We start from the raw sequence: 15,197 nt of genomic DNA on the forward strand, positions 1-15,197 counted from the left end.
CAGGATGCTGCAGGTTCGAAAGGGGGTAGAATCAAAGAAGTAAGAACTAAATTTAAGTCCCAAGGAGAAGGAGGATTTCTTATAGGAGGTCTGAGAAGAAAAACTCCTTTCAAAAAGGCTTTGCAAAGCTTGTGGGACATTAAGGCAGACTCAGAAATACCCACATGAAAGTTAGAGATAGCTGCCAATTGAACTTTAAGAGTAGAAGGGGATGAACCTGCATGGAAGAGTTCAGCTAGAAAATCAAGGACTATTTGGATGGAAGCAGTGAAAGGATCTATGTCCCTTCCTTGAGCCCAAAATGTGAAACGCTTTCCACTTACTCAAGTAAATCTTCCTAGTGGAAGATTTATGGGAAGCTATCAAAATATCTCGAACAGAGTGAGATAATTGAGGAAGCCTGGCTAAGGTTGGAACTGGAGGAACCAAGCAGTGAGGTTCAGAGAGGGGAGGGAGCGATGTAACTGACCCGATTGATGGATCAAAAGATCTGGAACTAGGTCCAGATGCCAAGGTCGCTCCAGTAGAAATTGATGTAGAAAGGGGAACCACACCTGTCGAGGCCAGTAAGGAGCAATGAGGATCAACGAGGCCTTCTGAGCGATAGCTTTCTGTATCACTTGAGAGATTAGTGGGAAGGGAGGAAATGCATACAGAAGTCCCCGGGCCAAACTTGGACTAGAGCGCCCCTGCTGGGTTGGCCTGGTAAAGGGAATAGGGTGAAATAATGTCTGCACTTGCTGTTTTGGGGAGTAGCAAAAGATCGCAGCAAGGCTGACCCCACTTGAGAAAAATCTCTCTCACAACAGAGTCTTTCAGAGACCACTCGTGAGGCATGAGGATAGCTCTGCTCAATTTGTCCGCTATTTGATTGGACTTCCGGGATGTGCGTTGCTATCAGAAAACGCTGAGAAGAAATCGCCCATTGCCACAATCTGAGTGCTTCTCGACACAGGGTAGGACCTGGTTCCGCCTTGTTTGTTGATGTACCACACTACAGACATATTGTCTGTCTGGATTGCAATCGCTCCCAAGGGAGAGAGTCTTGAAGGGCTTGCAACGCTAAAAGCACTGCTCTCATCTCCAGAACATTTATGTGCAAGTGGCATTCGCCTGGTTGCCATGTGCCCTGGACCGTCCTGCCCTGATAATGCCCCCACCCGATCAGGGAGGCGCCCATTGTCAGAGTAGCAACCGGAGGGGAGGAACAAAGGGTCTTCCCAACCAGAGCTGAGGGGAAGACATCCACCACATGAGATGATTTCTGCATGCGTGATCATAATGGTGTGGGACATTGGAAGTTGCTGGTATGACCATTGTGTAAAGAGCATCCATTGAAGGATTCGCATGTGGAATCTGGCTAATGGAAGCAGAGGTATGGCAGCCGCCATAATTCCCAACACTTTCAGAACTAACCTGGCTTTGATTCTGTTGTTGTTGAAAAGGAATGAGACCAGTCTGTGTATGTCTGTTATTCTCTGATCTGTTAGCCTCGCAGACATGTCTACTGTGTCTAGATTTGCGCCTATGTAGGTAATAGTACGACAAGGCGACAAAACAGACTTTTCGCAATTTATTGAAATGCCTAACTTTTGACAAATGCGAAAAGTGTAATCCCTGGCCATCAGAAGGAGATGCTTGGTGGGAGCTGTGAGGAGCCAGTCGTCCAAATATGGAAACACCTGGAATCCTTGTCGCCTCAGGTGAGAAGCTACCACTGCCATGCATTTGGTAAACACCGGGGCAGTGGTGAGACCAAAGGGCAGGGCCCTGAATTGAAAATGACTGGTTCCCAGCCTGAAGCGGAGGAATCTTCTGGAGCGTCTGTTCATTTTTATGTGATAGTACGCATCCTGAAGGTCTATAGAGCACATCCAGTTTCCTTTTCCCAATAGGGGAAGGATGGACTGCAGCGTGACCATCCGAAATCTTGTTTTCTTGACTGATCTGTTCAAGATACTGAGATCCAAAATTGGTCTCCAGTCCCCTGTTTTCTTTGGAACTAGAAAGAATCTTGAGTAGATTCCGGATCCTTGCTGGTCTGCTGGAACTGGCTGAATTGCTCTTTTTGCAAGCAGTTTTGAAATTTCCAAAACCGCTAGATCCCTTTGTGCGGTGGAACATCTGGAAGGGATTTTTTGATTGTTTCGAATGCTAAGAAAGGGGATAGAATAGCCTTCGAAATGACGGACTGTACCCATTTGTCTTGATCAGGGATAGCCAGGCTTTTGGGTACAGTGACAACCTTCCCCCGACTGCCTCCGAAGGTGGGCAGCGGGCAACACCTCAGGGATGCTGAAAGGGCTTATCAGAGACGGCTTCTCGATTGCCCTGGTTCTGCGGAGCCCCTGCCTCGAGGGCCGCCTACCATTGTTATTCCGCCTCTGGCGGGTAACGACTTTGTGCGCCAGGCGAAGCCCCTTGATTTTGTTTACGGAACCACATTGTCCCACTTTTCTGGCCTTTGGGGTAAGGCCTAGAAGGAGTAGAAAAACGGACTCAGACGGCAGAAAGAGTCTTGCCATCAGTCTCGCACCTAGTCAAGATTTCTTTCACTTGAGGACCAAAGAGATGATCCATCAAACGGGAGTTAGTGAAAGACGCCTTGAAGGGGTCCAATTGCATAGCCGCATCCAGGCATGCCTACGTAAGGCCACACCTGTCCCTGCGGACCTACTCGCTCCATCAGCCGCATAAGAAAGGAGGCATGGAGGAGTTGGCTATGGAGTTAAGGGTAGCCAGCTGAGTGTTCATTTTATCTTGAAACCCGCAGCTGTAGGATCCTTCAACATGTCACTCGCTTCTTTAATCAAGTCCCTTTGAAGACGAGTGAAATGGCACAGGTAGTTCAGCTTAACGATAGTAAACGCCGCTGAAAACATCCACTTCCGTACCTGTCCATGGACCTAGATTCCTTGTTAGGTGGATGGACAGGTACTGAAGGATCAGCTAGTTCCTTCTTAGTGGCAGCAGCTACCACCATAGCATCCACAGAAACTCCTTTGTCAAGAACTGCTTGTCTGCTGGTGCCGTTATGAATTTGGAGGGTCTCCTGGGAGTGGGGTCCACTGAATCAGGGGCCGTCCATGCCTTTTTAGCAACCACCTGCATGAGGGGTCAAAGGGGATACCCAGGAGGTGGAAGGGCGAGAGCCAAACGCCTCAAGATATACAGATTCATCCTCCGAAGGGTTAAGGGCTGGCCAATTTCCCCTCTGCTTCAGGATCTCTAGAATGTCTGCAAAAGAGACATCTTCAGAAGGGGAACGGGGAACCCTCGGAATCATCTAAATCTGTATCAGATGTGATTGACTCAGGTGAGTCAATGTGTTTCCTCTTACACTTCCTCTTCCGAGGGGCTCTTCTGCCAAGTCAGGAGAGGCCTCGAAGAGGATGAGATCCCACAGGGGTTCCTGAGGAGCTGGCTCTCTGCGGTCCGGGATGAGGGAGTGAGTCGACTTGACCTGAGGCACCGTGGAGGGAGGGGCGGACGCCGACTGTGGGTAGAGCCAGGCTCTAACACACTCCGCATGACCTCGAAGCACCCCTGTCAGGCAAAGCCAGAGGTCCCCGCCCGAAGCTGAGAACCCCTCGGCACCGACAGTGATGGCTCGAGGCCGATGTCGGAGCCGAACTCACCAGCTCCGAGAGGAAGAGCGGGTCGGACAAGGGTCCGATGCCACTCACCCCTCGGAGCCGACGAGGGAAGTCCGGCCGAGATTCTTCCAAGGAAGAAATCGAGCCGGAGCCGAAGACAATTGTATCGGCTCCGACGCTATCACAGTCTCGGTTCCGACGACCCGGCCCGAGCTCAAGAGAGTCGAAGGAGGAATATATTGATGGACAGGGGCAGGCATCGACTGATGAGTCGGGCTCTGAAGCATCTGGGCCAGTGCCTCGACTTAAGAAGTCGACTCACTACCCTCTGAAGGTCATGATCCGACAACCTCGGCGACCTAGAGGAGTGAGATCTTTGGCTCCGCTCAGACAGCAGGGGAGATCCTGGAGCCGAATGAACGGAGCCAAGGGATGGTGACCTGGACCTCTTCTAGTTGTCGGCTCCGGGTCTGGTCGGAGCCGACACGGAATTTAATACCTCGGCTCCAGCCGAGCCGAGGAACCACAGAAACTGTGGACTGAGACTCATCGGCTCCAGCCGGAGCCGATGTAGGCAGAGGTTTAGAAGCCTTAGGTCTCGCTCAGTTGTCGGAGCCGAAGACCTAGATGCCTTGGAGGGCTTCCCTGAAGACACAGTTACGGAATCCTCTGGCTTGAGTAAGCCTCTTAAAATTAACTTATTTTTTCTTTCCTGCAGGACCCTGGGGCTGAAGCCATGGCAAACAGCACAGGAGTCCTGCAGGTGCAAAGGTCCCAGACAGTAGACACAAGAAGTGTGAGCGCCTGTCAGAGACATTTTCTGACAGCACGCATCACACTTCTTGAACTGAGACCTTTGCTTCTTTAGACATCACAAAGGTGTAATCACACACACAGTCACAAACACACTGATTACACCCTGTCTAGTTTAACTTAAAATAAAACAACTATCTAGGTTTTAATTTAAGAAAAATAACACACACACACTCCACTAGGAAAGAAAAAGGCCTGTAGGCCCAGGAAAGAACTTAAAGTTCTTGTGGGGAAAAACAGGAATTTTAAGAAGGGATAAGAATTCCTCTAAACTAAGGGAAATAAGTATAAATATTAAAATTAAAGGGGTTTTAATACACTAACTTTACAAGAAAGTCACTTACCAAGAACCGGTAGAAAACCAACACCTCGATCGCAAACGAGATCTGAGGTAACTCTCGCCTAGCATTGTGGGATATAGGAGCCTCGAGGTGGAACCAACTCTCGAGCTTTTAGAGTGGCCGAGTCGGAGCCGAGGTCGGCTCCGAACCCATCCAGCAAGAATGAAGGCGAGATAGACAACTTAACATCCTAGATTAAGTTATGACATCTATGCTCACAAAACTTCAGTAATTGCTCAGATCAGCATTGGAAATATGATGGAATGAATCACTAATTTTCCTAGCTTACCTCAGTGTAGCTGCTTATGCTTTGTCTTACTAATTCTGTCATTTCTAATGGTCTTGCACCTTAACTTAGCTTCATTTATCATCTGTTGTAACAACAATCCTCAAAGAAAATTTGCTGTACTATAGCTGCTGCAGCAAGATTTCTCAAGCATATACATCCAAAAATTCGGATCACAGTACTGCTGATGCCTATTTTCTGAATTTCTACATAACAGTTAAACTTTACTTACAGAAAAGTGGCATGCAATTGAGCTCCAGTCGTCTGTTCCACACTGTTCCACCATCTTCTTTAGTTTCTCATCCTGCAATGGTCAGATGACAAATCAGTCATGGCTTTTTAAATGTAACTGCTGCTCACTGCAGTTTCACACTGAAGCTCCAAGACAAGTGGCATCATTACTAGGATGCTTTAAAATCGATCACAACAAAAGGTACTAAAGAAAATGTAAGCTACAGATAAAATTTTAAAAGGTGCAATTAGTACTCACCTTAACATTAGGAGCTTCGAAGGAGTAACTTTTCTGCCAGTTTTTTCAGTGCTTACATTTCTACTCATGAATGTCAGCTACAATCCAGATTGATTTTTCCTGATGTTGGTGACACCCCCTAGTCACAGGCTACACCAGCTGAATACCTAGCCCTAATGATATGGTCTCTCCCTACTTTTTAGATTGAATATTATCTAAAAATCCTCTATGCAGTAATTATCTTTAAAAAAACTTTGCAATTGGTTCAGTAATATTTGTCTGGCCACTGAATTGCTAATTGTGTTTTTAGCTTTGTAATCCAATGTGTTAGATAATAGTATACTACAATGTATATAATTTTATTTGATCGTCCTTATTGTACTGAGGAGCTTTTCTCCCTGGGGCTCTGCACGGTCCAGTGGAATTTGCCGGTTAACAAACTGCAAATAAATAAATCAATCACTCAGTCAATCATATTCCACTGTTATCTGATATACGGTTTAATTTTCCATTTTATCACACAAACACAGGGTAAAATTACATTGTTAGACCCTTTCAATTAACTCTCTCTTTCAAATAATGCTGTCTAGCAATTCAATATCTTACAGACAGTAACCTCCTGCTGTACCAGAGACCAGTAAAATTACATCATATGTCGCACCGTCCCCAGACAACTCTGCATACATTGATGAATACCATAAAGTGTGGCTAGCATGGTCATCCAGCTCATTATGCCTTTGTATGAACCTTCGCTATGCAACAAAAGCAAGAGGAAACGCAGAGCAGTTTCGCTGAAAAGCTGTGTTAAACTTTAATAAACAAAATCAACTTACACTTACATAATAAAACGGAACGAAAACTTTTCGTCTATATGACAAACAGTCAAAAAGAGTTAAGCGCTTTCACCTACTACACTTAGGCTTCATCAGAACTAATTTACCATAGACAAGCAGAGCTGGCTAAAAGGTGAATCTTAATGGAAGATCAAGAAAGGTCAGAGAATTGTTAGAAATAAAGAAAACATGTAAAATATAATATATATAGATATATATATATATATATATATATATATATAAATGAAAAAAATGTTATTATGATTTTTTTCTATTATTATGATTTTTTTCTATTATTGTATGTGTATCTAAGTGATAATTTACTAAAGGTACTTAACTCATTTAAGCCTATAACACCTTTTTGTATACAGTTCACACCCATGCCCTCCTTATGGCTTCCACAACTCTTTTTGCATCTGGCTTCTTTAACTAAATGACTTATCAGCTAGTAATAGGCAGCAATAGAAAGGGCAAAGCTGAACAAAATGACATTAATCTTTGTTTGCCACTTATTAATCATATTTTTACATTTATGTTCATATTTTCATAACTGAGAAACCTAGATTTCATTGAGGTGTACGGTATGAAACACCAATGTGGGTGACAGGAAGGTTCACTGAAATGCTGATTTATATCACATTACACTGGAAATATTGCTAGCTGTTTATACCTAATTATGAAAATAAACAATACTTCCATATGTACTTAATACTTCAAAAACCAAGGGACTTGCAAACTGCTGCATGACATTAGGTGAAACCTTAGATGTTACTGAAGAAAACTATTATTTGTACTGTAAGTTGCAAATCTTGAGAGATATCCAGTATTATTTGTATTGCTAATTATACAATTAAACATATGTTTTCATATTTCTGTATGCATCGCAATAAACGTGCACTTACAGAGGAATATTTTGTTGTCATGTGAAAGTTTATGTCTGGTTAACAAAATGTTCTAACACTATGGAAAATACTATAAATGCACGGACTTATCACTGTAAATAATACTTTTCAATGACAACACTGTTATTTGTACAGTTTTAGAAGCTTTTATTGGTCACAGAATATTTACATTTGTTTGTCTTATGCTTTTTAAGTTTATTTTTCAGAAAATGTTCTGGAATGCAAGATTTGTGTAGGTTGCTAGAGAACCACAAAGGTGTTAATGAGGTAAAAAAAAGGCCAGAGTACAACTCAAAGATACTGTAATATCAAGGGAGTCTAAAGGGACTGTGGTTCGTAGTTTTGGCATCAACTAAAAAATGTTTCCGCTTAGCCTTTATTTTTCTACTAGTGTTTTTTTTTTAAGCCTCCTTTTATACCCACCGCATGTCCTTAGAAAAAGGTACCCAAGAGGTATCAAAATTCTATTATTCAGGCAGTCAGTTGAAGGCTGCAGTCAAATCAGAGAACCAGTCTTATATTAATAAGTCCACCCTGTGTGGAGGTTAGAGGCAACTGGAGTTGACCATTTTCAAGAGAAGGGAGAACCACTGCTACCTTGGCCAAAAGGGAGAGTCATTCTGGATCTTTATCTGGTTATCATAGTAATAGGTGGAAAGACATACAAGAACATTCTTGTCAAACAAAATGAAAAGACCTCTGTCTTCCAGGTCTTTGTACAGGAGTCCTAGAGCACACATTTTTTGGTAGTCTGCTGAAAATGGAGGAAAACAGATGTACTTGAGGAGTTCTCCACACTTGATCAATTTCTTGAAGACCCTGGGGTTTAACTTCCATTCATGGGAGTCTCTCCTGGTCCTGCTCAGCTTATCTGCTACAGCACATGGCTCCAGTGGGATGTTAAATTGCTAATCCCCAAGTTGTCACTGCCAGTCTGTGAAGGGGTAGCTCTCCCCGCCCCCAGTCTGTGAAGGGTAGCTCTCCCCCGCCCCCTTTGTTTATTTATTTACCATATCACTGTGGTAACTCCTAGATTATTAAAGACCCAGGGTCCAAAGGTGATTTAAGGATAAGAGTGCTTTTATTAATGCCAGCATTTCTTTTTTGACATTTATGTGCCTCAGTTTGTCTTGTTGGTTACACAGTCCCTGGGCCTTTAACCCTTTAGAGACCTCTTGTCGTGCAAAATCTGATGCATCCATGGTTATGGACTGAGCAGGGATTACAAGGGTCAAGGGACAAATGACATTAGATACAAACACAATGTTCATGTCCAAGTTGCCATGTATCTGTAACATGGTCTGGAAATACAACCTGATCTAGTAACATATTATTCAGAATTGGGTTTACCAATAGGGAGAGTCTTTGGTGAACAACAAGCATCAGGAAATTTGGGATTCATCTAAGGAACAGGGATATTTACTGAACGTCCTCAGGCATTGGAACGCTGGACAACTCTGAGATAAAGAAAGAGTCTTTCTCACAGGCTAGGTGCTGTGGTACAGGGTTAGACATCTGCATCAAATGTTTCCAATTCCCCCTAAACTCTGCTCCTTGTGATTCCACAATGTACAATCTCGGCTCTGGGCAAATACTCTTCATGACTTCAATCCGATCATAACTTCTGCACATTTACATTCTCAACGTCTCTCCTTCACATAATGGATTGAGTGGTTTTGCTTGACTTCTGGGCTAGGCATTTCTTTAACAGATGGTCTTTCACAAATCTGTTATTCTTAGCACTTGGAACCAATAAACTACTACTGATTGGTAAGGTAGTTCTGGTTTGTCTCAACAGAAGTCTCTGGGCAGGTGAACCAAGATGTTTATCACGAGGAACATTTCTGAGATTCAAGACATTCAGGAAAATATCACTATTGTCTCGTTTCAACTTCTCAAGTAACTGTTTCACAACTGCGCGTTCTGCCAAACCATTTGACTGCAGATACTCAGAACTACTTGTGACATGAGTAAAGTCGCACTCTTCAGCAAATATTTTGAATTGCTGGCTAGTAAACTGCATGCCACAGTCAGAAATAACTTTGTGCGGACTACCATCAACTACAAAATGACACTTCAGCTTAGTAATGACAGTACTGGACGCTAAGTTAGGAAGTAAGTCAATCTCAAACAAATTGTTGTAAGAGTCTAACACCAAGTAATGTTGACAATTCCACTCAAAAATATCAGTGGCTACTGTCGCCCAAGATAGTTCAGGTATCTGGTTTAGCTGAAGTGGTTCCTTCTGTTAATGTGGCTCTGTACTATTACATACAGAACAAGATGAAAGTACTTTCTCAATGGGTCTATATTACAACATCAAACGTTTAAAATAGCGAAGGATGTTTAATCGACCCTATTTCAGCGAAAGCTGAAAATGTCGACACCTCAGAACAGTGATTTCTTTTCTAGGGAAAGAAATTGCTGTTTTTTTTTTTTTTTTTGGAACAGTGAACAGTTCCAAACATATACACACTTACCTTAACCCTAATTCTAACCCCCCCCCCCCAAAAAAGTAAACAGCTGAAAACACATATGCACTTAACTCAACCATACATCTAACACACACAAAAAAATAAACAGTTTAAAACATATATGCACTTACCTTAACCCGCACCCTAACCCTAAGGTCAGTAACTGTTGCACATTTACATTCGGGAGTTATACCGGATAAGGGAATTTATGAGACCACACTACAGTGCAGAACACGGCAAAGTAACAAAGCGGCCAAGCGACTTCTTTCCCAGGGAAAGAATTCGCTGAACAGGCGCTTCGCTGTTTTGCCTGTTCGCTGTTTAAGGTTCAATGAAAAAGCATTCAACAAAATGCATTTTCGTCGTTATAATAAGAACCCTTCCTCAATGTCGTGTGACATAAAAGGCCAAAACACTAGTCCTCTCGCCCTCCTTTTTGTAGAATCAGTTCCTGGGTGGCCACAATGCAAGACAGCAATATACTCTTGTTGCAAAGACTTTGGAATAATGACTTTAGGACCTTTCATGACAATATCATTATCAGACAAAATTTCATCTCTGTATGGAAAACAAGGTTGCACTTCTTGAGGTAAGCTAGACTGCTTTGGCAGTCACCATTGACTGATAAAGTGGTTGACCTTCTGTAAAACAGGATCTGAGGCTGTATGATCTCTAAGCTCATCGAGACGTGTGGAAGAAAAATTTCTCACTTCCATGACTTCAAAATCAAGTTTCTCATTCTCATGCTCTTCAGTGGTATTTCTGGATGATCTGGATAATGTATCAGTAAGATAAAGAAGTTTGCCTTTCGTGTAGACAGAACTGAAATCGTACTTCTGCAAACTCAACATCATATGTTGCAATTTGGCTGGAGCCGAATGCATAGGCTTTCTCAAAATAGTAACTAGAGGTTGGTGGTCTGTTTTGATCTGGATGGGTCTACCATAAATATAATCATGAAACTTTGAACATGCAAACACAATGGTCAAGCGTTCCCTCTCTATCTAAGCATACTGCATCTCATTTTGGACTAGAGACCTGGACTCATGGACAACAGGTTGGCCCTCTTGAAGGGTCAGCTCCCAGTGTTCTCTCCTGTCTATCTGATGAATCTGGGCATCTTGAGGCAATGTAGAAATTGCCTCATGTACACTGACAACCCTCTCCTCCTACCACCCAACACTACAACCTGTGAGAGATGCACTTATCTAGCCAAACTGGAGGAAAAGCTCTCTCTAATCAAGACTGAACTTCACAGTCATGAAGAGAAGGTAAACATTTGCACCACACCACACTCATCACAGTCTCACTAAATCTACACCACCAAAATCCACACACAGTAACACAAAAACATTTGCGGAGGCTCTCAATAATAATCTGCCTAAGCAACAGAGACCTCCAAAGCAGAAACGGAAGCAACCTCCATCCCCAAACACAACCCAAATGACACACAGCCAACAGACTCAGTGTGCCACTCAAACACAGCCAATAAGGCAAAACAACGTACCCAACACACTAGTCATAGGTGACTATAGTCAGGCACACTTATGTCCCACTCACCAGGCTAGACAAAGAGAAGGTTACTGTCCGCTGCCTGTCGGGTGCCAGGATCCGCCATATAACCCACGCACTCAGGTCACGCCACACCAAGTACAAATATGACTCTGTCATTGTCCATGTTGGTGTGAATGACCTAAGACGTACCTCCGAGGACTTCATGAAAAGAGACATGGAAGAGCTCTCTGATCTTGTAGCCAAGGCAGGTATGACCCTAGCCCTGAGTAGCATTCTGCCATCGCCCAGAATGATACCACAGTACAAGGACAAAATGATTGACTTCAACAACTGGTTAAGCTTCTGGTGTCATTCTAAGGGGATCCAGTATCTGTCTGCTTGGGATGACATGGTCGACAGACCACGATGCTTTGCCACAGATGGCCTGCACCTGTCGCCCCTGGGATTCCGGATACTGGCTAAGGTCTTGCTACCCCTATAGTGCCTTTTTTAGACAGGGTTCAAATAAATTCACCACCATTACAGGAACAGGCAAACAAAACTGAAGGTAATGCTACTCAATGCTAGAAGTCTAAATCTCAAAATGTACTCACTCGAGGCACTCCTTAAAATGGAGAACATCAATATCTGTGCAGTGACTGAGACCTGGTTCAAGGCTCCAGAGAGCACCCCTGCACTACCAGGCTATAACTCATACCACATTTTTCAGCCATCTAACCTGGACCAGAACACCAAAGGCGGAGGTGTGTCCATATTCATTAAGGATATCCACACCTCCAGGCTAGTTGCTCAGCATAATGCATCTAACCCAAACAGAACCAAGACGCTATCCTCCAAAAAAAGGAAGCCAATCTGGTGGTCCCCTGCCATAAACAAACTGTACAACAGAAGGAAGAAACTGTTGCAAAAGAGTAAAATCCCATGAGTGGAGGAGCTCCCTGGTCAGCCTCAGTAAGAAGCTGAGATCCCTTATAAGATCCACCAAAGCTAGCTACAAAAACAAAATCGCCACTAAATCCAAGGACAACCACAAAGCATTCTATAGCTATGTGAAGAATCTAGATGGCAACACCCAGATCTGCTCTGAGTTACAGCACAAAGGCACGAAAATTACAGAACCAACTGATATTGCCAACATCCAGGCAGATCGGTTCAGTGCTAACTTTACCCCCCTCTCACCCCCTAAAAGGCACATATCTATACAGGAAGAATGCAGAGTCCCTGTAATCACAACTACGCAGGTAAAAGCTGCACTCTCTAAAGCCAAAAACACAGCATCCATGGGACCGGACAACATCCCAGGCTGCGTTTTACATGAACTTCAGAACGAACTGGCTCCCCACTTAAGCACCATGTTCAATAATAGCCTCGCATCAGGCTTTGTGCCCACTGAATGGCGCACAGCAACAGTTATCGCACTCCGCAAAGGGGGAGCCACCACTGATCCTGGGAACTATCGACCTATTAGCCTGATGACCCTGGTCTGCAAGGCCATGGAACGTATCATCATGGAACTCATAAACAAAGACATTGGTAACCTCCAAACTCTGGATCCCACCCAGTTCGGGTTTGTGAAAGGCAGATCATGCCTCCGGAACCTGATCAACTTCTTTGAGGCAGTCACCAAAGCCATGGATGAGGGTAAGGTGGTTCACATAGCCTATCTTGACCTCGCCAAGGCTTTCAACACCATCCCCCATTCTGGAATTATAACTAAACTCACAAAACTAGGTATACATCCCTATGTCACAAGATGGGTTGCCAACTGGCTCACTGACAGAACCCACACTGTAAAAGTTGCAGACTCCAAATCTGACCTCAAGGCAGTGACAAGTGGAGTGCCACAGGGTTCCGTCCTGGGACCTCTCCTGTTTGGTATCTACTTCTCTGAAGTACTGCTAACACAAAAGGCCTCTGGCTGACGAAGGTCGCAGATGACTGCAAACTGGGAGCCATAGTCAAGTCCCCAAATGATGTGGACATCCTACAGAAGGGCCTCACTGAGACAGATGCCTGGTGTCAGAGCCATGGCCTCAAGCTCAATACCAAAAAGTGCAGTGTCATCCCCTTTGATAAAAAGTCTGTACCCATGAACTACCACATAGGCAGCAATCTACTTAACACCGAATGCGTGATAAGAGACCTTGGTACCCAGGTGGACAGTAGTCTTGCCTTTGATAGTCACATTGTCACAGTAGTCAAGAAGTCCTTCTACATGGCACACCTCATCATAAAAGGGTTCTCATCCAGGAAAAAAGAGGTCATTGTTCCCCTCTACTCGTCACTCATTAGACCCATTATAGAGTACAACCCCCCTTTTGGAATGTACCTCACAAGACATCTGCAGCAGGCGGGAAGGCCACAGAAGTACCTCACAAAGAGGATTACGGGATTACTGGCCTCAAACAAATGCCCTACACTTACCACCTCAAAAAACTCCAGCTTTACTCCGTAGCATATCACCTACTGTGAGGTGATCTTTGCCTAACATATAAAGCTATGTCAAACCCAGAGCTGTTGGACATGCTACACCTAAAGAAATCCCAATTCCTCCAAGCTACACGCTCTAGGGACCTAAACCTTGTCACCACAATAAACAGGGCATGTTGGAGGGATAGATAGATTCCTATCCCAGAGACTTCCTATACTCTGAAACAAGTTACCCATCTATGTCAAGCAAAGTTCTTCATTAGCACTCTTCAAGAAAAATCTTGATGAGTGGATGGGAAATAGGAAATACACTCCGGGGATCACTTCTGTGTCTCTGCTGGACAGTGGCACAGGAAAATAACTTTCTTGGGTGGCGTAAGCTATGGTACCTTGCTGGCTAGGCTTACGTAGGCCCTTGGGCCGATAGCCTAGTACCTACCTATGACTGTACCAAGACCAAAATTTTAAGCATCACAGGAAAGAGTAACTGGTTTGTGAACATCATAGTATCTGAGAGTTGGTGGACTGGCAAATTCTCTGTTTCAGGATATCAAATGCTCTTTTGTGTTATTCCAACCATGACCAGGATACATCTTTACGTGTCAGCTCTCTAAGCGGTGCTGCTAGTTAGCTTAAGTCTGGAATGAACTTGTCTAGGTAGTTAACCATGCCAAGAAAGCATTGAAGGGCTTGAACATTATCTGAAGCTGGCATCTCAAGAATAGCTGTTTGCTTGGAAGCCTGAACTGGTAAACAAATGACCAATGTAAGTGACTTCTCGTAGCCTGAACTTGCACTTCTTAGGACTCAGCTTAAGATTCACTTGACGAGGTCTTTCCAGAACTTTCTCAAGGTTTCTGTCATACTCAGCTTCACCATTACCTCCTATTAGAATATCATCTACTATAATAGCACTGGGGTACCCAGAAAAAATTTGCTCCACTGCAGGCTGAAAGACTTCGCTGGCAGAATTTATCCTAAATGGCATTCTCAAAAATCTGTACCTGCCAAAATGAGTACTGAACATAGTGAACAGATGATTTCTTGTCAAGCAAAATTTGCCAAAATGAACTCTGCATCTAAGTCAGAAAAAAACAGTGGGATTTGACATCAGAGCTGCGACTTCTTCAACTGTATGCATTAGATGATGAGATCTTTTTAGTGTCTTGTTCAAATTTCATGAATCAATACATATTTTGATATCTGAGCTTTTCTTCTGAGCTACCACCATGGAAGATACCCATACATCTGGTTCATCGACTGGACAAATTACACCTTGTTGCACCATTTTATCTAACTCTGTTTTGACTCTGTTCTGCATAGCTACTAGAACTTTCCACCCTCGTCTGACAACTGGACTGACAACTGGGGATAACTTCATGGAGTACACAAATGGAAGCTTTCCTAGTTTGTCTTTGAAAAGATCAGCACTGGTAGAGAAAATATACTGGGTGAAATTCGAACTGTGGTCTTTTAAGCTAACATGATAGACGTCCTTATTAAATGAAAGCAGTCCCATTTCCATACTGTCTCTGAGT

General features: G+C 43.7%; 1 protein-coding gene across 1 annotated transcript in view; it reads right to left on the reverse strand.

Moving 5' to 3' along the window:
- The window catches only part of MYBL1 (MYB proto-oncogene like 1), a 1,413,299-nt gene that overhangs the window by 1,181,265 nt on the left and 216,837 nt on the right, over window positions 1–15,197 (reverse strand). The window contains exon 3 of the mRNA XM_044067371.1: window positions 5,269–5,340. Coding sequence (XP_043923306.1) covers window positions 5,269–5,340 — 72 coding nt within the window. The remainder of the gene's footprint in view (window positions 1–5,268; window positions 5,341–15,197) is intronic.

The sequence above is a fragment of the Protopterus annectens genome, chromosome 3.part1, assembly GCF_019279795.1.
Source record: "Protopterus annectens isolate FY-2018-M chromosome 3.part1, PAN1.0, whole genome shotgun sequence".
Classification (NCBI taxonomy): Eukaryota; Metazoa; Chordata; order Ceratodontiformes; family Protopteridae; genus Protopterus; species Protopterus annectens.